Genomic DNA, 27,247 nt, shown 5'->3' on the forward strand with positions numbered 1-27,247 from the left:
CAGGATCGCACCCTGGGCCAAAGGCAGGCACTAAACCACTGCGCCACCCAGTAATCCCTCTAGTTCCAACATCTTACTTAAATCCATACTGATTAGGACCTGGCAGTCAGTACTGCTTCTTGTTCTTTTTCTGAGGTGAGTTTTTCTGTCTTGTCATTCTTACAGAAAGTGGTCACTTTTCTATTTGCAGAGTTGTGCCAATTCTTTTCTTAGATCTCCAGTTGAGTTTGCAGGTGTTTAGAATCATCTGATAGTTTTCTAACTGAATTCCTGAGACTAGACAAAAATAAGGTCTCCTATTCCTCTGGCATCTTGGAAAGTGTCCAAATCTATACTACTTCAAACAGAGCACTTCTAGTGTGTGCTAGGATGCAGATAGTCAGATTGCACAGAATATTAAAATGTAGTTACTGTTCTGTATCTCCAAATCCTTACCTTAAACTATTTTTCTCACCTCATGGAAACAGGACAGAATGCTGTCCACTTGGGGAAAAAAAAAAAAACACATGTACCATCATCCTAATAGTTACAACACCATGATGGGTGACAGATGCAGGATGTCAAGAACTAGTTATCTGACAACAATAAACCCCAACATAAAGGAACAGGATAAATGAACTTCTGCTATAATAAAATAAACTATAATTTTGTCCCTTTCTTACCAGTTCTCTGTCCAACCAGAAAAGGTAGAAAGTAGAGAGGATATGCCAGAGAAAATCTTTTTTTTTTTTTCTTCTCTCCAAAAGGAGAAAGGAACCAGCCCTGCCACATCAGAACAGAAACAGAGGTAGCAAACTGTGTTGTAAAGGCTGAGGAAGATAAGACAGTACAGGACACTTAGCTTAATTTAGCAACACGAAGGACTCAGAAAAAAGAGAATGAACCCATCTATTAATTCAGCAAATCTTCTATGACACTGTAGTGTCAGAGTGATGCTAGCAAGCCTGTACTCCACAGACATAAGTGTATATTTTAGCCAAATATTTGCAAACAGTAAAACTGCTCAGAAACTGCAAAAAGAAAGTAAAGCAGCATTTTAGCTGGCTTATAAGGCTGCATTGGGCAGTAAGAAAAAAGCCACATCGACTTTGGGTGCATATTAAGATTAACTAATTAATCAAAATTAAGAGATCTGGCAGCCCGGGTGGCTCAGTGGTTTAGCGCCGCCTTCGGCCCAAGGCGTGATCCTGGAGTCCCGGGATCGAGTCCCATGTTGAACTCCCTGCATGGAGCCTGCTTCACCCTCTGCCTGTGTTTCTGTCTCTCTGTCTCTCTTTCCCATGAATAAATAAATAAAATCTTAAAAAAAATTAAGAGATCTGACAATCTGTGATCTAGGGCCAAAAAGGTCTCCAAAGTTTTTAACTATCTGGAAAGTGGTTTTACAATTTCTAACAAGACCTCAAAAACATTATTCTTCACTTAACTTTGAATTCTTAATACAGACTGATTATAGAATTAACTCTATATTGAGAAACCTGTAATATCACTACAGCAGATTTCTAGTTCCACAAGAAAAATACTATTTAGGGACGCCTGGGTGGCTCAGCGGTTGAGCGTCTGCCTTTGGCTCAGGGCGTGAACCTGGGATCCGGGATGGAGTCCCACATCAGGCTCCCCATGGGGAGCCTGCTTGGGGAGCCTGCTTCTCCCTCTCCCTGTGTCTCTACCTCTCTCTCTGTCTCTCGTGAATAAATAAAATCTTCAAAATAAATGAATAAATGTATGTATGTATATACGTATGTGCCAGAATTAAAAGCTGTATAGCAAAGTCTTACATAAGGCTAACACCCTCCCTCTAAAGTTCCCTATTTTCTAAAGCTAATTTGGGAACAAAGATTATCTGTATTCAAAGTGATTCTCTGGTAAGGCAAAATGGTGACTGGGAAGCGTTAACCCACCAATGATTTTATTTTTTTATTTATTGACACTTTTTAATTGGAATTCAATTTGCCAACATATAGCATATCACCCAGTGCTCATCCCGTGAAATGCCCCCCTCAGTGCCTGTCACCCAGTCACCCAACCCCCCGCCCACCTCCCTTTCCACTACCCCTAGTTCGTTTCCCGGAGTTAGGAGTCTCTCATGTTGTCACCCTGATATTTCCCACTCATTTTCTCTCCTTTCCCCTTTATTCCCTTTCACTATTTTTTATATTCCTCAAATGAATGAGACCATTTAACGTCTGTCCTTCTCCGATTGACTTACTTCACTCAGCATAACACCCTCTAGTTCAATCCACATTGAAGCAAATGGTGGGTAATTGTCGTTTCTTTTTTTTTTTTTTTTTGTAATTGTCGTTTCTAATGGCTAAGTAATATTCCATTGTATACATAGACCACATCTTCTTTTTCCATTCATCTTTCAATGGACACCGAGGCTCCTTCCACAGTTTGGCTATTGTGGACATTGCTGCTATAAACATTGGAGTGCAGGTGTCCTGCCATTTCACCGCATCTGTATCTCTGGGGTAAATCCCCAGTAGTGCAATTGCTGGGTCATAGGGTAGCTCTATTTTTAACACTTTGAGGAACCTCCACAGTTTTCCAGAGTGGCTGCACCAGTTCACATTCCCACCAACAGTGCAAGAGGGTTCCCCTTTCTCCACATCCTCTCCAACATTTGTTGTTTCCTGTCTTGTTAATTTTCAACATTCTCACTGGTGTGAGGTGGTATCTCATTGTGGTTTTGATTTGTATTTCCCTGATGGCAAGTGATGCGGAGCATTTTCTCATGTCCTTGTTGGCCATTTCTATGTCTTCTTTGGTGAAATTTCTGTTCATGCCTTTGCCCTTTTCATGACTAGATTGTTTGTTTCTTGGGTATTGAGTTTAATAAGCTCTTTATAGATCTTAGATACTAGCCCTTTATCTGATAGGTCATTTGCAAATACCTTCTCCCATTCTGTAGGTTGTCTTTTAGTTTTGTTGACTGTTTTTTGCTGTGCTGAAGCTTTTTATCTTGATTAAGTCCCAATAATTCATTTTTGCTATGATTTTTAAAGAACAATTTAAGACAACTGAATTTTTTTTTTTTATTTACTCATGAGAGACAGAGAGAGAGAGAGAGAGAGAGAGAGGCAGAGACACAGGCAGAGGGAGAAGCAGACTCCATGCAGGGAGCCCGACATGGGACTCAATCCCGGTCTCCAGGATCAGGTCCTGGGCTGAAGGTGGCGCTAAACCACTGAGCCACCCAGGCTGCCCCAAGACAACCGAAATTTAAGGTCAACTTAAAAACATCTTCTTTTTTCAATTTTAAAAATATTTTAATTAAAATAATTGGGGCGCACCTTCGTGGCTCAAATAGGTACCTGACTCTTGATTAAGGCTCATGTCATGTCAGGATCACAGGGTCCTGAGACTGAGCCCTGTGTCGAGCTCTGTGCTCCACATGGAGTCTGCCTGGGATTTTTCTCTCCTTCTCCCCCTACTTTACGCACTTGCACATGCGTGCGTTCTCTCTCTAAAATGTAAATAAATAAAATATTTATTAAAAAATAAACTAGTGATTAAGCACCCAAAGCCTACATGCCTATCCTTTCTTAAGCATCTCCTTTCCTTTAACCACACATGTATCAAACATCCAGGTTCTTGCTAAGAAATTAATAGAGCCTCTGCAAAGAAATGACTGTAAGTTAGCTACCAAATATGGAAATTTAGACATTATTATGATTATCATTTTCACTGTTACGAGGCATGTAATTACCAATCAATTTACTAGGTTCTTGGTCAAAGGCCATCATATCCATACAAATTAAGTTACAAAGCTCAATAAAACTTTGCAAAAATTTCCCCTAGTGCATCTCTATGGTCTTCCTAAATACATACATTTCACCCACAGAACTTCCAAGAATATTTAACATGCAGCCCAGGTGTTTTGTTGCAGGTAGTTCAGTCTACACAGTGGATACAAACCAGTAGAATAAGCAGTCTTAAACTGCTGCCCAGTGTTTCTCTCAAACACATAGGTAGACATTTGGCCCTTAGAATATATGCTTAAGAACCTCTCTTCTGCTTTCAAGACAAGGACCTGTTTAGCAATACTTACAGTTAACATTGGAGTTGTCAACAAGCCCCACGCAAAGAATTCTAGGAAGATGACAACAGCAGCATGGTATACACTTGGTCTGCCAAAGCCTTGTAGCTAAAAAAGGAAGAAAGTTATTATGAAAAACAGCAGACAGAAAAAAAAAAAAAAAGCAGACAGATACAAGATCCATTTTGCTAAAATGGTATCTAACAACAACAAAAAATACTGTATGAAAAAATGCTGTATAAAATAAACTTAGGACCTACCTATATTATATAAGATGAAACTTCATTCTGTGCCATCCCTGATGAATGAATCTTGCCTAATCATAGAAGATGCCAAAGTTATAAACTTTTTACTTGTCCCATCAACACAAATAACTGAGCTTTGGCTGAGAATCAACCGGGTCTTTAAGAGACTGAGGTTCTAAGACCTGACTATTCTATCTCTTGCTAACAATGTGTTCCTCAGCAACTTGGCCTTTTATGTAAAGAGAAAGGCAGGCATGTAGGTCACTTGCTCAAAAGCTTCAGGGGCATCACAGATAATTTAAATGATGGGGGAGAAAGAATAAGGAAAACAGAGTCCATACTAAGGTGTCAATATCCAGCTTTTTGTTTCTGTTACATTTGGGGTTTTTTTGTTTTTCAAGATTTTATTTATTCATGAGAGATAAAAAAAAAAGACATGGGCAGAGGGATAAGCAGACTCCCTGTGTGGAGCCCGACACAGGACTCAATTCTAGGACCTGGGGATCATGAGCCAAGCCAAAGGCAGACCCTCAACCACTGAGCCGCCCAGGTACCCCTGTTTCTGTCACATTTGAAGACTGTCTATTCTGCTAGTTGTCTGCAGCTTATGACTTCCGGAAATAAATCGATTTAGCATGCTTTGCTACCTACCACTTGGTAGTAACTGGAAGTGATGCCTGCAGTAAAATCCATGCTATGTCTATGCTTAATATTTTTAAGTCTTTAAAAGTTATAAAGAAGGCACCTGGGTGGCTCAATGGTTGGGCATGTGCCTTTGGCTCAGGTCATGATCCCGGAGTCCTGGGATCAAGTCCCATATTGGGCTCCCCACAGGGATCCTGCTTCTCCCTCTCCCTGTGTCTCTGCCTCTCTCTCATGAATAAATAAATAAAATAATAATAATAAAAAGGCAGAAGTAAATCTGCATCACTTGACTGGAATCTAATCATAAGGAAATGATTGATCAGACAAATCCCAATTGTGGGACATTCTACAAGACAACTGGCTTGGTCTCCTTAAAAATGTCAAGGTCATAAAAGATGAAAGTGAAGGTAAGGAGACTCATGCATATTGAAGGAGGGCAGAGCCACAACAAAATGGGGGATCTTGGACTGGATCCTGGGGGAAGGGGAGCAAAAGGATAAAATCTGAATATGGACTTTATATAAAATAATCATACAGGTGTTCTCGATTTCTGCAACTGTCAAATGGTTTGGGGAAAAAAAATTGGTACATACATAGTTCCTAAAGCAAATGTCACAAAATGCTAACTGCTGAATTTAGATGAAAGGAATATAATTTTACTTTTTATTTTTTTGTAGTTTTGAAAATTTTCAAAGAGCCAAGAACAAATGTTATTAAAAATACAAACTTGTAAATTTCTAAATTTTCACAATGTCCAATGAAAACTACTTTTAAAAGCCATTAAATAAGACAATTACAAAAACAGAAAGCATTGTACAAAGTTTAAAAGAATATTTAAGCATGTAAGAACTCAACTCTCCAAGCCAAAAGCCCTTGAACATAACCTTCAAAAAGTACTAGATTTCCATAGTCCTTTACTAAGAGAATAGTGCATGGAAATGGCAGCAACTCTTTAGCATCTGCCTGTGATTTAGCTTTCTGAGACCCAGCTGCTAAGACATGGAAACTTGGCTATCACCCTTGCTCTCCCCACACTGCCTTCCGTCTAGTCCTCTAGCATCTCTTGTCTAGATTAGAGTAGCTTCCTACATTTGCTCCTTCACCCACTGCACATCAGCCACCATGCCCCCATTTATTTATTTATTTTTAAAGATTTTATTTATTTATTCATGAGAGACCAGAGAGAAAGATGGAGAGAGGCAGAGATACATGCAGAAACACAGGCAGAGGGAGAAGCAGGCTCCATGCAGGGAGCCAGACACGGGACTCAATCCTGGGTCTCCAGGATCCTGGCCTGGGCCGAAGGCAGGCACTAAAATGCTGAGCCACCTGGGCTGCCAGTACCATGCCCCATTTAAATAGAAGTCAGAGCCTGGCAACTCCTCTGCTCCACTCTCCGAAATGTCCAGGGCATTCACCCCACACCCCACTTGTCCAACATCTCCCTACCTCCTTGTTATGTTCTTATTGTTTTCTAGAGGATTTCCAACAAACTTCGTAATTCATTTTTGTCTTCTGCCCATGGAATGGTAATTTAAATGCTATGAAGGAAATTATTTTTGTCTTTGTTCAATGATGTATCCAAATAGCCCTTCTCTCACCCCACTAAAGTAATAAGCAATCCACAAAATATGGAAGAAGGATCTCTTCTTCTGAGACGAACATCTTTTCTCTGATCTTTTTAAACAGCAAAACCTAAAATGTAGAAACATTTTTGAAGCAGAGGCCCAGTTTCTTCAATATGGGCAAAGAAAAAAAAAGAAAAAGGAAAAGGAGGGAGAACTATGTTTGAATATAGATTAAAAGAAATTTAGAAATATTAACCAAAATCAGTATGTGAGACTTTGGAGTTTAACACAAACTACCTGGAAAAAAAGGCAATTGTGAGACAATCATGGAAATTTGAAAACGGATTGGGTTATTAGCTAATACTAAAGAAGCAGACTCCTTGTAATAATAGTATTGAAGTAAGGTGTGTTTTTTAAAGATCCTTCTCTTAGAGATACACACTAATGTATCTGTGAAATGAAAAGTATGTTCAGAATCTGTTTTAAAATCTACAGAAAAAATGTAGAAGTGGTGGCAAAAATGAAAAAAAGTAAATCAGCCTATATGCATTACTAATAATTTCTAGTTATTTGGGTAAAAATTCTGATAGTCACCCATCCCACACTACAGAACAATTGCTTCCAAACACTGGGTGAACATGTCAATAAATATCCCAACTATTTATTGCTCTTGAATCATTCGTTTTATTTATTAAGCATCATGCATACAAGAATCTCAAAAAACTCTGAAAATAGCACACAGTAGGAAGCATAAGAAGGCAATCCTATTTCTCATTTGCAGTTTCTATGGTTTGTTGCTTTCGTCAGCAATGAAGCTCTATTTAGGGAGACCACTGAGATAGAGATCCATGTGGCAGCAATGCTGAGTAAACATAAAAACAGATAAACACTTTAATCTGTGTGATACATCTTTAGGATATTATGTTATCTTAACACCAAAAAAACAGATAACCTTTTTGTTTACATGTTATATATAGGTTTAGATGCATCAACTAGAAATTGTTTAACAAACACCTGTTCTAAAACGCACACCTTCTTATTCTCACCTCTACATAAATTACTTTAACTAAACTATCATTTATTCCTAGCCAATACCAGTGCTACATAAGAGAAATGTAGTATGACAGGCAGGCAGGCCTTGGTAAGGTGGGAACTTAGTGTGGGCAACTGGATATAAGAAGGTGACAAAAATAAATCTGCATTCCCTCCAATTCTTTCTAAGGTCTTGGTGGCCAGTATGCTGATAAAAACAGTATCACAAGTTTCTCCCCTAAATTATCTGAGCTAATCAGAAAAACTTTAACAAAACCTAACCAATCATTTCTAGTTGAACCTAATCTAGTGCAGCCTCTCTGGGTCAGTTCAATGTCTTTTCTCTCCATTTGCCCCTTTATAAATCAGTACAGATCTTGAGATGTTTAGATGATAAATATGTGGTGATGTCCTTATACATTCATCCTACCATCTCTCCCACAGGCAACTGCAACAGTCTCTTAACCCTACCCTGACTTCACTTCCCTGCCTTCTCCAAATCTTTCTTGATACTATACTCAGAGTGATCACTCTAAAATAAAATATACATGTCATCCTATGATACCTGCAGAAGACGGCAGAAACTGAGCTACAAATTCTGAACTTCATTCCTGTGCATGTAATCTTTTTGCAATGTGACTATGCTGTGTATGCCAACAGAAAGTGGAGTCTATTTCTCCATATCCCTGGATCTGGGCTGGCTTTACAACTTGCTCTGACCAACAGATGTCAGGTGAAGGGACAACATGGACGTCTGAACCTAGCCTCCAGAGGCCTTCAAGACCACATGAAAACACCTTCTAGACACAGGAGGATGAAAGCATATGAAGTCCTCCCTACTAAGGCCACCTAGGCCAACCAGTGAACAGCTATTACCAACTGCCTGACAGAGGAGCAAGGCCGTCTTAAATCCAACAACTGCATCAAGCTTGCAGATGACTACAGAAGCACAAGTAACTCCAAACAAATCCAGTGAAGAACCCCAAGCTGAGCTAGCCCAAACAACGGTCATTAATGGTTGCTGTTTTAAGGCCACTAAATTTGGCTTTATGTAGCAATCCTCAAGTGATAAAGTCCCCTCCTCTGCCCTCATGTTTAAGTTTAAACTCTTAAAACTGTCTTGAGATCCCTTTTACAGTTCTCTAATCTCATCCCTCAGCCCACACATACTTGAAAATCAACACAGGGAAACTTCTCTAAAGTGGAGCCAAAAGGCCCTCACTCCAGAGTGTGAACTCGTGATTTTCCTAGCATACTGAAGTTAGCTTGTAGGTGAATAAAAGGCATGGTCCCCAGTATTGTGTTTAAAAGACTGTCTGGGATCCCTGGGTGGCGCAGCGGTTTGGCGCCTGCCTTTGGCCCAGGGCGCGATCCTGGAGACCCGGGATCGAATCCCACGTCGGGGTCCCGGGCATGGAGCCTGCTTCTCCCTCTGCCTGTGTCTCTGTCTCTCTCTCTCTCTCTGTAACTATCATAAATAAATAAAAATTAAAAAAAAAAAAGACTGTCTGTATACTACCCATCATAGGAAATATTAAACACTGAATGGGGGGGGGGGGGGCCGCAGGTGGAGGGAAAGGGAGAGAGACCCTGAGATGATGATCTGAGCTGAAACTAAGAGTCGGATGCTCCACCAACTGAACCACCCAGTCACCTCTATTTTAAAACAACTTAAAACCTACAGAAAAGTTGCAAAACCAGCACAGGGTTCTGGTATATCCTTCGCCAAACTTCCTCAAATATTAATGTCTTTGATAACTATGGTACTATTACCCAAACCTAGAAATTAACATTGCTATACTACTTTAGCTAATTTATATGTGTTATATGAATGTCACCATTTTCCCCACTAATGTTTTCTTTTTCCTGATTTAGGATCTAACCCAGGACTTAGCACTGCATTTTGTTCTCATGTTTTCTTGGATTATTCCAATCTGAGATAGCTACTAAGGCTTTTATTTTTTTACTTTCGTGATCTTTACACTTTTGAGAACCACTGATATATTCTTTACCAGTCATTTTGTAGAATGCCCTTCAATTTGAATTTGTTTTAATACTCTCATTATTAGATTGAGGATATGCATTTTTAATTTTTTCTTCAGCTATAATTCACATTCCATTACATTAGCCGTTTTCAAGTGTACAGGTCAATGTTTCTTGGTATATTCACAGGTTGTAAAATTACCACCATTATCTAGTTCTGGAATATTTTCATTACCCCAAAAAGAAACCTAATATCCATCAGCAGTCACTCCCCATTCTCTCCTCACCCCATTTCGTAGCAATGACTAATGTACTCTATCTCTATGGATTTGTGTATTCTGGAGTCATATTAAATGGAATTCACAAATTGAATCATATAATATGTTGCCTACTGTGCCTTGCTTCCTCCATTTAGCATGTTTTCAAGAATCATCCATGTTCATCATTCAATTTTTTTTTAAGATTTTATTTATTTATTCATGAGACAGAAATAGAGAAAGAGAGAGAGAGAGGCAGAGACACAGGCAGAGGTAGAAGCAGGCTCCATGCAGGGAGCCTGATGTGGGACTTGATCTTGAATCTCCAAGATCACGCCCTGGGCTGAAGGTGGCGCTAAAATGCTGAGCCACCTGGGCTGCCCCATCATTCAATTTTATGGCCATATAATACTCCATTATGTGAATATATTGCTTTTTATTTATTCAATTGTAATAAAATTACAATTGTAATCAAAAAGCTGTATAGGGGCACCTGGAGGGCTCAGCAGGTTAAGCAACAGACTCTTGGTTTTGGCTCAGGTCTTGATCTCAGGGTTGTGAGATCCATCCAGCCCCACATTGGCTCCACAATCAACAGTCTGCTTGAGTCTCCCATTCTCCCTCTGCCCCTCCCCCTGCTCATGTGCATTCTAAATAAATAAATAAAATATATATATATTTAAAAGCTGTACATACTGTGGGTGAAAAAAACTACTTCAACTTACTATGTCAGTTAATACCTCTAACATAAAATGTTTCTTAAAAAAAAAAATAAAGAAGATAAAGACTAACAACCCAACAAAAAGTTGGGCAAGAGATATGAACAGTTCATAGAATAAGATATCAAATAGCCCTTCAACTTTATTCATAATAAGAAAAATGCAAAATCAAGCTATAGTTAGACATAATTCCTCACTATTGGAATGGCAAAAATTTCAGAAGTTTGACAATATGACCACACACTGCTAATGGGGATGAGAAATGGTACAATGTGGCAATACTTACATATTTATCTTCTGAAGCAACAACCCCACTCTAGGGATTTGTCATAAGACAATATGGCAAAAATATGAGGTGTCATGTGCATATGGCTACCATAGTAGCCAAACAAAAAGCAAGGTACAGAATATGTGTAATGTACAGTATCTTTTATAACTGGGAGGACTGAAGAATATGTGAATATGAATGCTTACACATTTGCTTAAACAAAACACAAGATGTCAAGAAAAATAAGCATCCAAGCTATTACATACCGGAAGGAGAGAAGGGAGTTAAAGTGACAGGATGGAAGCTAGATTCCATATGTTTCTTGATACTTTAAACTTTGGAACCAGGTAAATCTTTTAGCTAATTCTAAAACAAAATCAAATCCAAATTAAATATGTCAAACATACCTATTTATCGAGTTGTGGTTCAGCTGCTTTAAAACACCAAATCTGAATGAATATCCTTAGAAGCTATATTCTAAGGGTAAAAAGAAAATCAAACCTTAAACCGTTTTAAGTAATGTTGGTAGTAATAATGTTTTTATATTCTGAAACTTTCAAATATAAGAATACAATAAACAAGTTACTATGCTATTGTCACTAAGAACCAAGATTTCCCTTGTAATAGAGAAGATACAAATATAAAATCAAAATAGAAAAATTTGAAATTCTAAATTTGGTTTAAGAAAATATACACACTATGATATACATTACCTTAATGAGAAAACAGTTAAAATTTTCTAGTTCTAGCCACTGAAAAGACCTAGAAAAAATTAGCAACCATACAGGTGTAAACACCCCTTATGGCCCAAGATTCTGTTCTTCGAATATCATTTCCCACTAAAAGAAAATGGGGCTTTTTGGACAAAGCTGATTCCAGGTTTGGGGCAAGAAATTTATTTGATTCTGGAACCTATCTTGCCAAAAGCAAAGATGTTACTGAAAACTATAGTCACATCAAAAGGATTCAGGAGCCAACCTGAGGAATTACTACTGGACAAAGACTGAGTAAAAGAGTAATATCTGCCATGGATTGAAACATATCATATGTGTTCAATTTTACAAGTTCATCAATCTTTGGAGGATGCTAGAAAACCAAGCCATCATTCTGAAAACTGCTAAATAAGGAAAATGGAAAAAGGAAGCATTTATCCCGCTCTTCTGTATCCTAGGATAACCAAATATTTGACTAGGAAAAGTTCTTTTTAGGAATTTTGATAATGAATGAAGGAATGATTAACTTAAAATCTTGCCACTTTGTGGGATCCCTGGGTGGCGCAGCGATCTGACGCCTGCCTTTGTCCCAGGGCGCGATCCTGGAGACCTGGGATCGAATCCCACGTCGGGCTCCCGGTGCATGGAGCCTGCTTCTCCCTCTGCCTATGTCTTTGCCTCTCTCTCTCTCTCTCTCTCCCTGTGTGTGACGATCATAAATTTAAAAAAAAAAAATCTTGCCACTTTGTAACCTCACTAATATAGTCAATTTAGGCAACAACCACTAATGGCTATTAAAACCGTTAGGTAAAAGCTGATATGTTACTTTATAAGGGAATTAAGCTGACAAGACTTCCTTAAACCTGATCAATTATAACATCACAAAGAGAATCAAAGGTTATTTGCTGCATGATGAGATACACAACTGTTGAAGTAGGGTGATGAATATGGGGGAGTATTCATAACAAAATGTAGGAAAACTAAAAAGCTTCAAAGAGGTTGTAAAAAAAAAATTGTAAGAGCTACTTGTGGTACCATTAACAGTGTTTAAGAATACCTGTCTCCCCATATCCTAAGACTGCAAATAATTTTTAAGCATTTTCTAGTTAGACTTTTTAATGTTTATTGTTTATTTAATGTTTATTTAATGTTTATATCATTTTATTTTGCACTTCTGTGATTACAAGAGAAGTAGAACTTTCTCCCTATACTTTTCTGAAAGTTATTTTTATTTGTCTACAAACTGTTCATTCCTTCGCATATTTTTTCATTGGAGAATGGAATCTTTCATGTTTATTTATAGGACTTCTTCACAGAATCAAAGATATTTATATGATGTAATATAAAATCATTCATTCTCCCTCACCTACTGGCACTTATACGCTTTAAAAATAAATGGCACAAACAGATAATTCAACAATAATAGTTAGAGACTTCCATGCCCACTTATAATAATGGATAAAACAATCAGAAGTTCAACAGAAGCAAAGATTTTAATAACACTACATTAAGTAAACCTAACAAATATTTACCGATCACCCCACCCAACTACAGCAATACATTCTTCTCATGTGTACACAAAAATACCATAAAACAAGTTTAAATAAATTAAAAAGACTGAAATCATATAAACTACATTCTTTTGACCACAATGTAATAAAACCAGAAATCAGTAACATAAAGAAATATGGAAAATTCACAGATACATGGAAATTAAACAATATGCACCTAAATAGCTATAGGTCAAATAAGAAATCACAAGGAAGGTCACGAAACTTTCAGATGAATAAAAATAAAAACAACATATCAAAGTTTGTTGAATTCAGTTAAAGCAGTGCTTACAGGGAAGTTTATAGTTGTAAATGCCTTATTATTAAAAAAAAAAAAAAAAGGAAAAAAAATCCGCTATCAATAACCTAACTTTTCACCGTAAGAAACCAGAAAAGCAAAACTAAACCAAAGCAAGAAAAAGTAAATAATAATGGGTTACAGCAGGAATAAATACAACAGTGAACAGAAAAGCAACAGAGAATTATCAAACTATCATACTTTCAAAAAATAATGAAACTATTAAAAAATTAACAAATCCTTATTGAGACTGGCCACAAGAAATAGAGGGAAGATTTAAATTTCTAAAATTCGAAGTGAAATATTTATCAGCAATTGTAAGCCAATGGATTGGATAATCTAGATGAAATGGACAAATTCCTAGAAAAGTCTACTAAGACTGAATCATAAAGAAATAGGATATATGAATATACCTAGAACTAGTAACAGTATTGGAACAGTGATCAAAAATCTCCCAATAAAGAAAAGTCCTGGATTTCATGGCTTCATTGGTAAATTCTACCAAACATTTAAACAAGACCAAACGTCCATCACTCTCAAAGTCCTCTCAAAAATGAAGAGGGAACACTTCCTAACACATTCTGTGAAGAAAAAGCATTTACCTGTACCAAAGAAAAAGATGCAAGAAATAGTGCAGATTAATTTCCCTTATGCTAACGATACAAAAATCCTTAACAGGATACTAGCAAACTAAATTCGGCAGCCTATTTAAAGGGCTCTAATAGGGATCCCTGGGTGGCTCAGCGGTTTCACACCTGCCTTTGGCCCAGGGCGCGATCCTGGAGTCCCGCGTCGGGCTCCTGGCATGGAGCCTGCTTCTCCCTCCTCCTGTGTCTCTGCCTCTCTCTCTCTCTCTATCATGAATAAATAAATAAAAATAAATCTTAAAAAAAAAATAAAGGGCTCTAATAACTATGGCCAAGTGAGATTCATTCCTGGAATATAAGAAAAGTTCACATATGAAAATCAATCAACAGAACACACCACATTAAAATGAAGTGGGGGGGGGAATGGACACAGGATCATTTCCACTAATGCAGAAAAAGCATTTGACAAAATTAACAGCTCTTCATGATGAAAATTCTTAAAAAGTAGAAGAAATTATCTCAATATGGTAAATGGCACATAGGAAAAAATCCACACCTAATATCACAGTCACTAGGTGAAAGGCTGAAAAAAACGTTTGTTTTAAGATCAGGAACATGAAGAGGATGTTTGCTTTCAACACTGTATACAACGCAGTATTGGGAGTTCCAGCCACAGTAATTACAGCAGAAAAAGTTAGCCTACAATAGCAGCAGAAGCACCAACAGACACCATGCCAAGACCTGATCAAAGCAAATTACAGATCCTACCATTTTATCTTTACTGAATTGCGATAGAAACTATTATTATTCCCATTTTATAGATGACAAAACTCAGATGCAGAGAATCAAATAACTCGCCCAAGTTGCACAGTTACTAAGTGCCTAAGCCAGTATTCCAGCCAGAGAATCACTCATCTCCAGAGTGCAAGTTACTAACCACTATAATACTTATACCACCTTTCTCAGAGAGGCCAAAGTTCTCCACAAATGGAAATCAGCACATACATATGACAGGTGTCCTGGACTGCGGCAACCTGAGAAAGAGGTGCAGGAGCCAAATGTAGACAGTTCCTCAGGCAAAGTGCAGCCTTTTACTTACCCACCCACCCACCCCCTTTTCCAAACTAGTGTGGCCTGGCTAGTGTGTATCTGGGCAAAAGAACAATCTCCACCAAACTCCTGACCTGCTTTCTCGACGTCACCAGAAAACACCAGATGAACCAGCATCTAGCTTTTGTCAATCAAGTCATCTGCTTTCAACTGGAAAAATATAAGGTTGAAAGCTACTCCCATTTGTCCCAAACATGATTCCCCAACTCAAAGATCACAGTACACAGTAAATGTCAAATGACTTTGTCCACATGAAAGCGGAAGAGAGAGGCTGTCATATACACCAACCTACTAGAACTGAGTTTCCACAAATAAACCCTTGAATCTATGTCCTGCTTTTTTGGCAAAAGTGCCAAATCCAATAAAAAAGAATAGCTTCTTCAACAAATGACACTGAAACAACTGAATTTCCACATGTAAGCTGGAACCCTACCTTACGCCATATACAAAAGTTACGCCATATACGCCATCAGATCTAAGCTAAAACCACAAAGCTCCTGGAAGAAAACAGAGGTAAATCTTGGATTTGGTCATAGATTCTTAGACATGACTCCAAAGCAACAAAAGAAACAAGCAATAAAAGAAAAAGTAGACATTGTGCTGCATCAAAATCAGAAAGTTTTAAAATGAACCAAAACCCTGAATATAAGACATAAAACTTTTACAAAATGACATAAAGGGAAAGCTTCATAACACTGCATTTGACAATGATATCCCCCGCAAAAAAAGAGACAGCAAAAGTAAAGACAAATAAATTGGATGTTACCAAAATTTAAAACTTCTGCACATCAAAGGATACCATTAACAGAATGAATAGACAACCTATGGAGAAAATATTTGCAATGCCTGTATCTGATCAGAAGGTAATTTCCATAATTTATCAAGAACCACTATAACTCAAAATAACAACAACCACCACCTAATTTGAAAATGAGCAAAGGGATCCCTGGGTGGCTCAGCTGTTTAGCACCTCCCTTGGGCTGAGGGCGTGATCCTGGAGTCCCAGGATCGAGTCCCACATCGGGCTCCCAGTGAGGAGCCTGCTTCTCCCTCTGCCTGTGTCTCTGCCTCTTTCTGTGTCTCATGAATAAATAAATAAATAAAATCTTAAAAAAAAAAAAAAGTGAGCAAAAAACTTGTATTTCTTCCAAAGAAGATATACAAATGGCCAATAAGATATGAAAAGATGCTCAAGATCACTAATTATTAGTGAAATGCAAAATCAAAATGAGATAGTACCTCCTATTCATCAGGATGGTTACTCTCCAAAACAAAACAAAACCCAGAAAATGACAGGTGTGGTGTGGATGTAGAGATATTGGAACCCTTGTGCAATGTTGGTATGAATTTAAAATGGTGCAGCCACAAAGGGAAAAAGCATAGCGGTACCTCAAAAATCAAAAATGGAATTATCCAATGATCCAGCAATTCCACTTCTGGGTAGGTATCCAAAAGAATTCAAAGCAGGGTCTCAAAGAGATATTTATTTGTACAATCATGTTCACAGTGGCAATATTCGCAATAGTTAAAAAAAAAAAAAAGGAAGCAATGAAATACTCAGCACATAAAAGGAGAAACAAAATGCAGCATATACATAAAATGGAATACTATTCAGTCTCAAAGGAAATTCTGAGACACACTACACATGGCTTCAACAATCTTAAAACATATTTCAACGTGTGTCAACAACAACACTGAGGACATTATGCTGAGTGTCACAAAAAGATAGTGTATGATTTTACTTATATATGAGGTATCTAGAGTAGTCAAACTTATAGAAACTAAAAGCAGAAAGGCAGTTATTAGGGAATGGGGGACAGGGTAAATGCTATGTAATGGATGTAGAGGTTTAGTTTAGACAAACTGAAAAATTCTAGAGAATGGTTTCACAATAACATAAATATATTCAACACTACTAAACTGCACACTTAAAAATACTTAAGCGGTTGGGGCCCCTGGGTGGCTCAGTTGGTTAAGCATCTGCCTTTGGCTCAGATCATGATCCTGGGGTCCTGGGATGGAGCCCCACATTGGGTGTCCTGCTCAGTGGGGAGTCTGCTTCCCTCTCTGACCGTCCCCTTGCTCATGCTCTCTCTCACGCTCTCAAATAAATAAATAAATCTTAAAAAAAAAAAAATTAAGGGGTGCCAGGGTGGCTTAGTGAGTTAAGCATCAGACTAGATCTCAGCTCAGGTCTTGATCTCAGGGTTGTGAGTTCAGCCCCACAGTGGAGCCTACTTAAATAAAGGGAAAAAAAAAACTTAAAACAGTCAATTTTATGCTATGTGTATTATATTGCAATATTAAAAATTTCTTAAATCAACTATATTTCTATATATTGGCAACAATTGTGAATCTGAATTTAAGAGTTTACATTTTTTCTTTTTTTTAACACTTTTTTTTTATTATTTATTATTTATGATGGTCACACAGAGAGAGAGAGAGAGAGGCAGAGACATAGGCAGAGGGAGAAGCAGGCTCCATGCACCAGGAGCCCAACGTGGGATTCGATTCCGGGTCTCCAGGATCGCGCCCTGGGCCAAAGGCAAGCGCTAAACCGCTGCGCCACCCAGGGATCCCGAGTTTACATTTTTTCATATGTTTATGCTATTATGTACAACAGCATCAAAAAATGTGAAATAAAAAAATATATGAAATAGGGTATAATCTGACAATGTGAAAGACCTATATGCTGAAAACTACAAAACATAGGTGGAAAATTTTAAATAAGATCTAAAATAAATGGAGCAGTCCCTCCTTCATGGATGAGAAGACTCAATGTTGTCTTCAATTATTTCCAAACAGATCTTCAGAGCCAACACAATCCCAATGAAATAGAAGCACGGGTTTTTGTTTTTAAAGATTTTATTTATTCACGAGAGTCAAAGAGAGAGAGAAAGAAAGAGAGAGAGAGAGAGAGAGAGAGAGAGGCAGAGACACAGGCAGAGGGAGAAGCAGGCTCTATGCAGGGAGCCCGATGCGGGACTCGATCTGGGGTCTCCAGGATCCCACCCTGGGCTGAAGCTGGCGGGAAACCACTGAGCTGCCCGGGTTTTTGTTTTTGTAGAAGTCTACAATCTGATTCTATAGTTCTAAAATGCAAAGCACCTAGAATAGCCAAAACAATTTAAAAGAAAAGTTGGAAGCCTAACACTATTTGTTTCAAGTATTACATACCTCCAGTAATACAGATTTGTGGTACTGATACAAATAGATGAAACAAAGAATCCAGAATATATGGACACATATCTGGGTTAAGTGAATTTTGACTACAGTGCAAACACAATTTAGAAAATAAAAAAGTCTTTTGGGGGCACATAGGTGGCTCAGTTGGTTAAGCAGTGGACTCTTTAGTTTCTACTCAGGTCATGATCTTGGGGTTGTGGGACTGAGCCCTATGACAGGCTCTGAACTTGGCAGGCTCTGAACTTGGCAGGCTCTGAACTTGGCTCTGAGTCTGCTCAAGATTCTCTCTCTCCTTCTTCCCTTGTACCCCTCCCCACCACATGCTCTTTCTTTCAAATAAAATCTTTAAAAAAAAGTCTCTTCAACAAATCATGCAAAAATCAGTTATCCATACACAAAAAATGAACTTCCATCCACACTTTGACTTTGTATATTATAAACTAATTCAAAATGGTCATAAACCTAATTGTAAAATCAAAAAACCTCCTAAAAACATAGAAGGAAATCCTTATGATGAGTTAAATAACCATTTCTTAAATCTAAAACCAAAAACACTATCCATAAAAGAACCAATTAATAAATTTCATCAAAATCAAAAACTGCTCTTCTAAAAACACAGCTTGGAAGAAAATATTTGCAAAGTATATATCTGATAAAGGACTCACATCCCAAATATAAAAGGACTCTCAAAAATCTATTTTAATAAACAACCTAACAACAACAAAAATAGGCAAGACCTAAACAGACACTTCACCAAGAGGATACGAAGATGGCAAATTTATGGAAAGATGTTGAATATCATTAGCCATAGGGGCATACAAATTAAAACACAGTACGATACCACTATTAAGGATCTATTACAAGAGCTTAAACTAAATGTCGAGAATGTTGAAGAAATGGAACTCTCATAGTGTTAGTGATCATGTAAAACTGCACAATAACTTTAGAGAATGGTTTGGCAGTTTTTTAAAAAATTTAAACAATACACCTACCATATAATTCAGCCATTCCACTCTTATAAAAGTATTTCCCATACAAAGACTGGCAGACAAATGCCAGTATAAATAAAGTTATATAACAACTTTATTTATACTAGTCAAAACTTGGTGATAAACCAAATGTTCATTAATGCTGAATGGACAAATTGTAGTACAACCATATAATGGAATACTACTACTTAGTAGCAATTCTATTGCACTAAAGAATGGGAACGCACTGATTTATATACAACATGGATAAATCTCGAAATGATTTATACAGAGGAAAAGAAAGCAAAACGAAAAAGAGTATATGCTAAAAAATTAGAATTAATATATAGTAGCAGAAAGTAGATAAATGATTGCCTGGGGGGTAGGTGGAGAGAGGATGTAAAAATGGGCACAAAGAGGGCAGCCTGGGTGCCTCAGTGGTTTAGGGCCGCCTTCAGCCCAGGCCCTGATTCTGGGGACCAGGGATCGAGTCCCATGTCGGGCACCCTGCATGGAACCTGCTTCTCCCTCTGCCTGTGTCTCTGCCTCTCTCTCTCTCTCTCTGCATGTCTCTTGTGAATAAACAAATAAAATCTTAAAAAAAAAAAAATGGGCACAAGGAGATTTCTGGGAGTAATGGATATATTCCCTATCTTGATTGTGGTAATGATTTCACAAGTGTATACGCATGTCAAAACACAAACTTGTACTCTCTAAACATAGTTTTTACTACGTCAATTTTACTTCAATAAAGGTATTTTAGAAATATAAGCAAATACAGGGCAGCCCTGGTGGCGCAGCGGTTTAGCGCAGCCTGCAGCCCAGGGCGTGATCCTGGAGACCCAGGATCGAGTCCCACGTCGGGCTCCCTACATGGAGCCTGCTTCTTCCTCTGCCTATGTCTCTGCCTCTCTCTCTGTGTGTCTCTATGAATAAATAAAATTAAAAAATCTCAAAAAAAATATATAAGCAAACAGAGAACTATGTATTAAAAAGCCAGGCAGCTAAAGAAAAGTTGACATAACTTCACAGATATTACATGCTTTAGCAGGTTACTTATTACAGTTGATTACAGGTATTAACGACACATTTCTCTCCAATTCTCATTAAGCAATGCCCTTACTACGCCACAATCTCTCCTGGGCATGTGTTAGACTTCGTAACCTACTGGTGAGGGTTCTATGAGACACTGAACTGGAAGGAAGGAGGGGAGAGGAGAGGGAGAACACATGCAAGAAAGAATGAGAAATAAAAAGATGCCTCCATCATGTAATAAAGCATATTTATCTCATACATATAGTTACAGCATCCTTAACAATGAAAAAATGTATTATGAAGAGAAAGTTGTGTACTTTTACCATTACTACTGAACCCTTCCCTGGATATTCTAGTTCATATAACAGAAATACAGAAGAAACAAAATTATTACCACTTGCAGAACTAATGACTAGAATACCCTAGAAAATTACTTTTTTAAAAGATAAAGTGAAAATTACCATTGTCAACAATAAAAACAGTAAGGATCTTCTGGTAGTTTAAAAAGGATTAAGAAGCTATTAGGAACAACTTGATGCCAATTAATTTGAAGGTGAAATGGACAAATTCCTACCAAAATACAACTTAGTAAAACAAACAAAAAAATCAAATAGTAGGCCCAGATTGTTATACAACTACATTACCCCCGCCTAAAAGGCATAAAGTTCTATAATTATTTTATCAATACTACACAAAACCTTCAGAGAATAGAAACCAGCACTCCCCAACTTGTTGTATAATGCCAAAGCACATTGTATAAAAATAAATGATAAGCAAAAAAAAAAAAAAGAAAAAAGAAAAAAACTAAAAGACAAGCTTATGTCATTGTTAAGTTCAAAAAACTGGCTTAAAGCTAGATTGAATAACTTCTTTATTGATTTTTATTGATCGTCTCCTAAACTACTTCAGATTAAAAGATGCACAGCTGTAGTCCATATCTTCAAAGATTTAATCTAGTAAGAAAAATGGTGGGAAAGGATGTTCAAATATCCTAAGAAGCAGTGTCTACAAAATCCTGCCTATATACCAGGCCTGAGAACAACACAGCAGCAAGGATAACCCTGTGTTATGACAAAGGCTAGCTGTGATGATAGTAAACTGACCAGAAATTTGTACAATTCTAAATATGAAATATAATAGTTTCTTTGAAAGCACCACATATTATTTGCCTTTCTAAATTGCAGTATTAACAATGCTCACAAATGCTTTGAGTTTCTCCCCTTATCTCCTATAATTTACTCAAGAGAAGTTGTTATGCCAATATCCCAGTACTATTTTGTTATTGAAATGATCATACTGTTCCCTAACAGTGTCCAGAAAGAATTGAAAGCTTATAGTTGGGAAGTCTGGGTGGCTCAGGTCATGATCCTGGGGTTGTGGGATCGAGTCCCACATCAGGCTCCCTGCAGGGAGCCTGCTTCTCTTCTGCCTAGGTCTGGCCTCTTTCTGGTCTCTCATGAATAAATAAAACCTTAAAAAAAAATAGCTTAAAGTTAATTGTTCTCTAGTATGTTCCTAGAACCTCTTTTATCTTTTTACAAACATAACACAGTTGTTTTAGTGTTTAGCCACCCAAGTGTCCTTTAGTGTTTTTTTTTTTTTAACCTGAAGCTGCTCTTCAGGATTATTTGTTTTGTCTACGTAATAAATAATATTCTTGCTCTCAAAAATCAAAATTAGCCTTAATAGAAAACCCTCCAAAACAGTCTTAGGAAAATCTATTTCTGAGACATCAAATGTCACCAGAAAAATATTAATCCTAAGAGGCCTTGTATTAGGGCTCTTAACCCATTTCCAGGCATTGGCTTCTGGGAGTCCAAGAACATCCTGAAATAGTATGCTAAACTTAGTTGGGTTTTCTTTGCAGCAAATCCTTATTTTCATCAGATGCTCATGGGTAAATGATGCCAAAAAATATTTTCCCTTACCTGGCTACGAAGGCTAAGTATAATGGAAAATATACATTTAATGATAATGCAAACAATTCTGATAAAACACCTCAAGTTGTTTGTACACACATGATTAGGGAAGGATAGAGAAAAGAGGGAATAATAAAACAAGAAATTATTTGCTAAACACAGATCCCTTTTCTACAAGGCAATGATCTCTTGAGCAAATACTTGATTCCCTTCTGTTACTCAAGTCAACACATTTTTCCACCAATCTCTTCAGGTCAATACATCTCTTTGCCAAACAAGGTTGAAATAAGTTGTCGGCAGGTTCCCTGTGCACTGGGCAGTCTTCCCATAATTATTAGCATCTAAGAACCTGAAACCATGAGTGTCACTAGAATCAAGCAGTAAGGAAATTCCAATACATTAAATGAAATCAAGTCATGGAGGCTGGAGAACATAGCTCCTAGAAGTGATACTAAACAGAAAGTGCAAGCAGGAAAGATGCATAATTTGGGGGTACCAGCATACAACATGAACCTATATGATTAAAGGCATTCATTTGTTTTCCCAGCCACCATACATTCCCAAAAGCACCAGTGTCTGAACTCTGCCATCTGCCCATGCTAGTCATTTCACTAAGCACAGCAAGCATCAAGAAAACTCTGGGACACCTGGGTGGCTCAGCGGTTGGGCGCCTGCCTTTGGCTCTGGGCATGATCCTGATTCGGGGATCAAGTCCCCAACATGAGCCTCCCTGTGGGGAGCCTGTTTCTCCCTCTGCCTGTGTCTCTGCCTCTCTCTCTCTCTCTCTCTCTCTCGGTCTCCCATGAATAAATAAATAATATAAAAAAAAATAAAAAGAAAACTCAAGACAGTATTGATCACCATTTATTAATACTGACTCCGTGCATCTTCAGAGACTAGGAACTGGACAGAAATGTACCTGTGCCCCTAACCTCTGATTAGCATCAGGAGAAGGAATTAGGGAAAGAGTCTAAGTTTCCTTGAGTAGACATCCCTCAAAAGTTCCAGCTCTAAGCACATAAAATTAGCAACTTTAATTTTTAGTAAATGACTGCCAGGAATCACCTATATATTCTGATCAATCATTCATGCCAAAAATACTGAGAACTAATAACAGCTAATATTTACTGAGAACTTACTCAATGCAAGATTACAGTAACCCTTACAATCCTCTGTGGTAAATACTATTATTAGTTGGGAAAAGTTATGTAATTTGCCCAAAGTTATGCAGGTAATAAAAGGCAGGAAATGGGATTCCAAGCATGCTCACCTAATCACTCTGCTATACTGCTTCAACCTGCCAGGTTATTTTTTTTATCCTATAAACCAAAGGGAGCCAATGAAAAAACTTAAAGACAGCAGTAATTATCATATTTACATGTGAGGTCATGCTGACATTATGGACAACAGGCCAATGATAATGTAAGTAAAGGCCCCAAGAGATAAGTCAGAATCTAAGTCAAAATGCTAAGGAAATGAACCATAGGGATGCAGAGAAAAAAATAACTTAAAATCTCGGCCTGGTGGGATCCCTGGGTGGCGCAGCGGTTTGGCGCCTGCCTTTGGCCCAGGGCGCGATCCTGGAGCCTCGGGATCGAATCCCACGTCGGGCTCCCGGTGCATAGAGCCTGCTTCTCCCTCTGCCTGTGTCTCTGCCTCTCTCTCTCTCTCTGTGTGTGACTATCATAAATAAATAAAAATTAAAAAAAAAAAATCTCGGCCTGGTAAAATCTGCTAGACTTAGTAATGCACTCAATGTTGTGGGCACAGAGAGAGATGAAGGAGGCTACCTCTCATGTTACTAGCATGGCCTCTGGTTGGTAATTATGGTCTGTCAATTCAAGGATAGAAGAAGGACCTGGCAGTTTGGTTTAGTTTGGGGGGTGGGGGGAGATGACAAATCTACTTTTTAAATAATTAAAAACAAATCGAGAAAAACCAATTCTCTGGAATTTCCTCCCCCCCCCCCCCAAATAAAATTCTCTTTACAAAATGTTTCTTTGAAATGAGGAACCCCTAACGCTTTTTCAAAAATAAGACCTCACTTGAGCAAGGAGGGTCCTACAACATTGCTAAGCTCTCAGAAAGATCGGGCACTGAGAAGCAGGGTTGTGTCGGGACCTTGATAGTGCAGCCTGGTTCCCACAGAACTAAGACTAGAAACCAGCTCTTCTGGCTCCGTTCTACCTACTGCTCCTTCGATTTCACCGCCGACCCCCAATTCTACTAATGGGGACTCCCATCACCAAACAATAATCATGCAGCATTGGTTAAAAGCAAATAGAGGTATGTCTGCTGAAACTGCATACATTTAATTTTCTCAAAATTTCTAGTTTTCTCGGGGTTAGTTGCTATATTTCCTGTCCTAAATAGACAAGACAAAAAAAAAAAAGGTCTTTAAGAAGTGACTGGCTCTCTAGGCTTACTTTACCACAGCAAAGCACAGCGCCACCAACCAAGCCTGTTCTCCCGAACGCAGGCCCGTGAAGTCAGGGCTCCAGAGCCGCGGCTATAGCTCCGAGATCCGCCCTCCCACCGTCCAGAGGAGGCGGGAGCCGAGGCGCTCGCTGCCCAGCCCGCATCGCCAACTTCCCTGGCGGAGGGCCGAACCACGGTCCCAAAGGCCCACACACATCTATTTAGGCTCGGCCAGTCGCACGTCTGCAAATTCCCGAAAGAACTAAATTACTTATACTCAGCCCCGTGTCTAGCGTTCTTTGAAACGACAACCACCCCCACCACCACCGAGTTCCGTCAGCCGACGAGCGGCGCTAGGAAAGTCCAGCACTGAAGGAGTCCAATGGCTGAGCCCGGAATGGACCGGCTTTCCGAGAGCCGGAGCCGACGCGGACACTGCACGTCTCCCCAAGCCCCGAGGGACGCAGCGCCTGGCTCCGCACCCCCGCCCCGGCTGCCGCCCCGCACCCCAGCCCTGTACCTCAGCCCTGACCCCGCACCCCCGCCCCGGCCGCCGCCCCGCACGCCGGCCCTGCACCTTAGCTCTGGCCCCGTGCCCCAGCCCCGCACCCCGGCCCCGGCCCTGAACTTCAGCCCCGGGCCGCGCCCCGGCCCTGCAGCCCGGTACCCCAACCCCGCCCAGCCTCCCCTAGTCTGGGGCCTCGGGCCGAGCGCCGCGGCCAGGACCCGCGCTCGTGCTCACCGAGATGCCGCCGGCGGCCTGCGCGCCCGGGCGCTTCTCCGGCATGGCTCCCGCCGCGGGCACAGACGCCGTCTGGTCCTCCGGCTCCGGCGGCGGCTCCTCGCTCATGCCGCGGCCATGCCCGCGCCGGCTCGGGACGCTCCGGGGCGACGGCGACGCCGCGGAAGCGGCGGCGGGGCCCGCGCCCTCATGGGCTCTGCGGCCCGCGGCGGCCTGCGGGTCGGGCGGCGGCGCCAGCGGCGACGCCGAGGGCTGTAAGGGCGGCTGGAGCTGGAGCCGCTGAGGAGGTGAGGATCCGAGCGCAGCTGCAGAGGCCGCCGGAGGCACCCGCCGCAGCCACTGCGATTGTGGTGGCTGCCAGCGGCGTCAGCGGCCCCAGGACGCTCAGGAAGCCCCGCCCCGCGCCTCAGCTCCCGCCTTAGCTCCCGGCCCGCGCCGAAGGGCTCAGGCAGCGCCCCGCCCACCTCGGGCTGGGCCTCCAGGTCTCTGGAGCCGCGGGGGCTTCCGGACCTCGCCGCGCGCCGGAAGGACGTCATCCCCCAGGACCGCCGCAACGGAAGCCGGCTGCGCTCTCTGTTTCCTGCGACACCGCCCAGTCTGGCAAACCGTCCTACATGCGCGGGGTTTTTGTAACGAGGGCTCCTCTGGAATGATTCCTGGCGTCCTCACCAGGTACAGAAATGGACACGTTCCGACAAGGTCTGGAATCCAGAACCGGGAAAGTGCTACGTGCACTGTAACGAACGTGTTCTGTTCCTCTCCGAACTCTAACGAAGCTGCTGGAGAGCTCAGGCTGTGGGATGCGCGGGAAGGGCGGTATTGGGAACATGCAGGCCCATGGTTCCAGCAGGGCGAGTATGAACTGATAGCTAGAATCACAGAACTTCATGTGTGAAGTAGGGATAGTGGCTCGAGGCTAGGTGAAGATGTGCAGAAGGAGGAAGCTACACTGTCGTGAGACTTTGTGAAACGGTACATCCTACTTTGTAACTTGGTAGCTACAAAGCTAACAGGCAGGGCTGCCGCACCAGTTTGAAGAACAAATATAGTTAGAATACTTTGTCCTGGTAGATGGTTGAGCATTCAGTCCTCCTTGAAAGAAGAGGAATACCTTGAAACCCCGAAGACCTTATGCCTTTCTCCTTCTTGGGGAGACCCAGATGGATTTAACAATGAAATAAGACCAATCAGTCCACTATTGATTTACAACTTGTGTTATTTCTGAGAGAGTTAATAAAAGGAAGCCAGAAGGGGGAGGTCTCATGCCCCACCACATCCTGGCACCTGTAAACCCAATGGGAAGAGACACACCCTGCAAGTCCATGCTGCTTTGCTTTAGCATTATTCCAGCAGGAGGGAGAAATGTTCTCTCCCAAGCTTCAACAGCCCCACCGGTGAAAAGCCATTATACTCAATCTCCTGGTTTCCTCCAGTGGACTTGCTGTTGGTAACAGCCCTCCCAACTTTCCCTGTAAGAGAATCTTCCTCTTCTGGGTTCTTGGGGCTAGTCTGTGGTTTTGACACACTACCTTGCTTTCTTGCCCTGGATTGCAATTCTCTGATATTTCTCAATAAGCCCATTTTTTGCTGGTAAAATAACTGACAGCCTTACTTTTAAAGTTAACGTTTCAAACAGTTCGTGCACAATCCTAAAGATTTTTGTGTGTTCTGACATAGTCTGCACACTGGCTAGGTGCCTCCCAGGCCTTGAGCTAGTAGAACTTTGGTGTCTGAGTCACCTCAGGCTGCTACAACAAAGTACCAAAGACTGGATGGCTTAAACAACAGAAATTTATTTCTTACAGTTCAAACGGCTGGAAGTCTGAGCTCAAGGTGCCAGTAGTCAGATTATGCTGAGAGCTTTTTTTCCTGGCCACCTTACTGTGTTCTCACAAGGACAAGCTCTCTGGTTTCTCTGATAAGGATACAAATCTATCATGAGCACTCCTGCCTCCATGATCTCAT

General features: G+C 40.1%; 1 protein-coding gene across 2 annotated transcripts in view; it reads right to left on the bottom strand.

The window, feature by feature from the left end:
* MFSD14B (major facilitator superfamily domain containing 14B) overlaps nt 1-25,631 on the bottom strand; it is a 72,059-nt gene extending 46,428 nt beyond the window's left edge. The window contains exons 1-2 of one of the 2 annotated variants that reach the window (XM_041736781.1): nt 25,283-25,631; nt 4,052-4,147 (exon numbers count right to left, since the gene is read on the bottom strand). In XM_041736781.1, the coding sequence (XP_041592715.1) occupies nt 4,052-4,147; nt 25,283-25,390 (204 nt within the window). In that variant the 5' untranslated portion in view covers nt 25,391-25,631. The remainder of the gene's footprint in view (nt 1-4,051; nt 4,148-25,282) is intronic. The other variant, XM_041736774.1, reaches the window with a different exon arrangement.
* Nucleotides 25,632-27,247: the final 1,616 nt, after the last annotated feature.

Source organism: Vulpes lagopus, chromosome 2 (assembly GCF_018345385.1).
Source record: "Vulpes lagopus strain Blue_001 chromosome 2, ASM1834538v1, whole genome shotgun sequence".
Taxonomy (NCBI): domain Eukaryota; kingdom Metazoa; phylum Chordata; class Mammalia; order Carnivora; family Canidae; genus Vulpes; species Vulpes lagopus.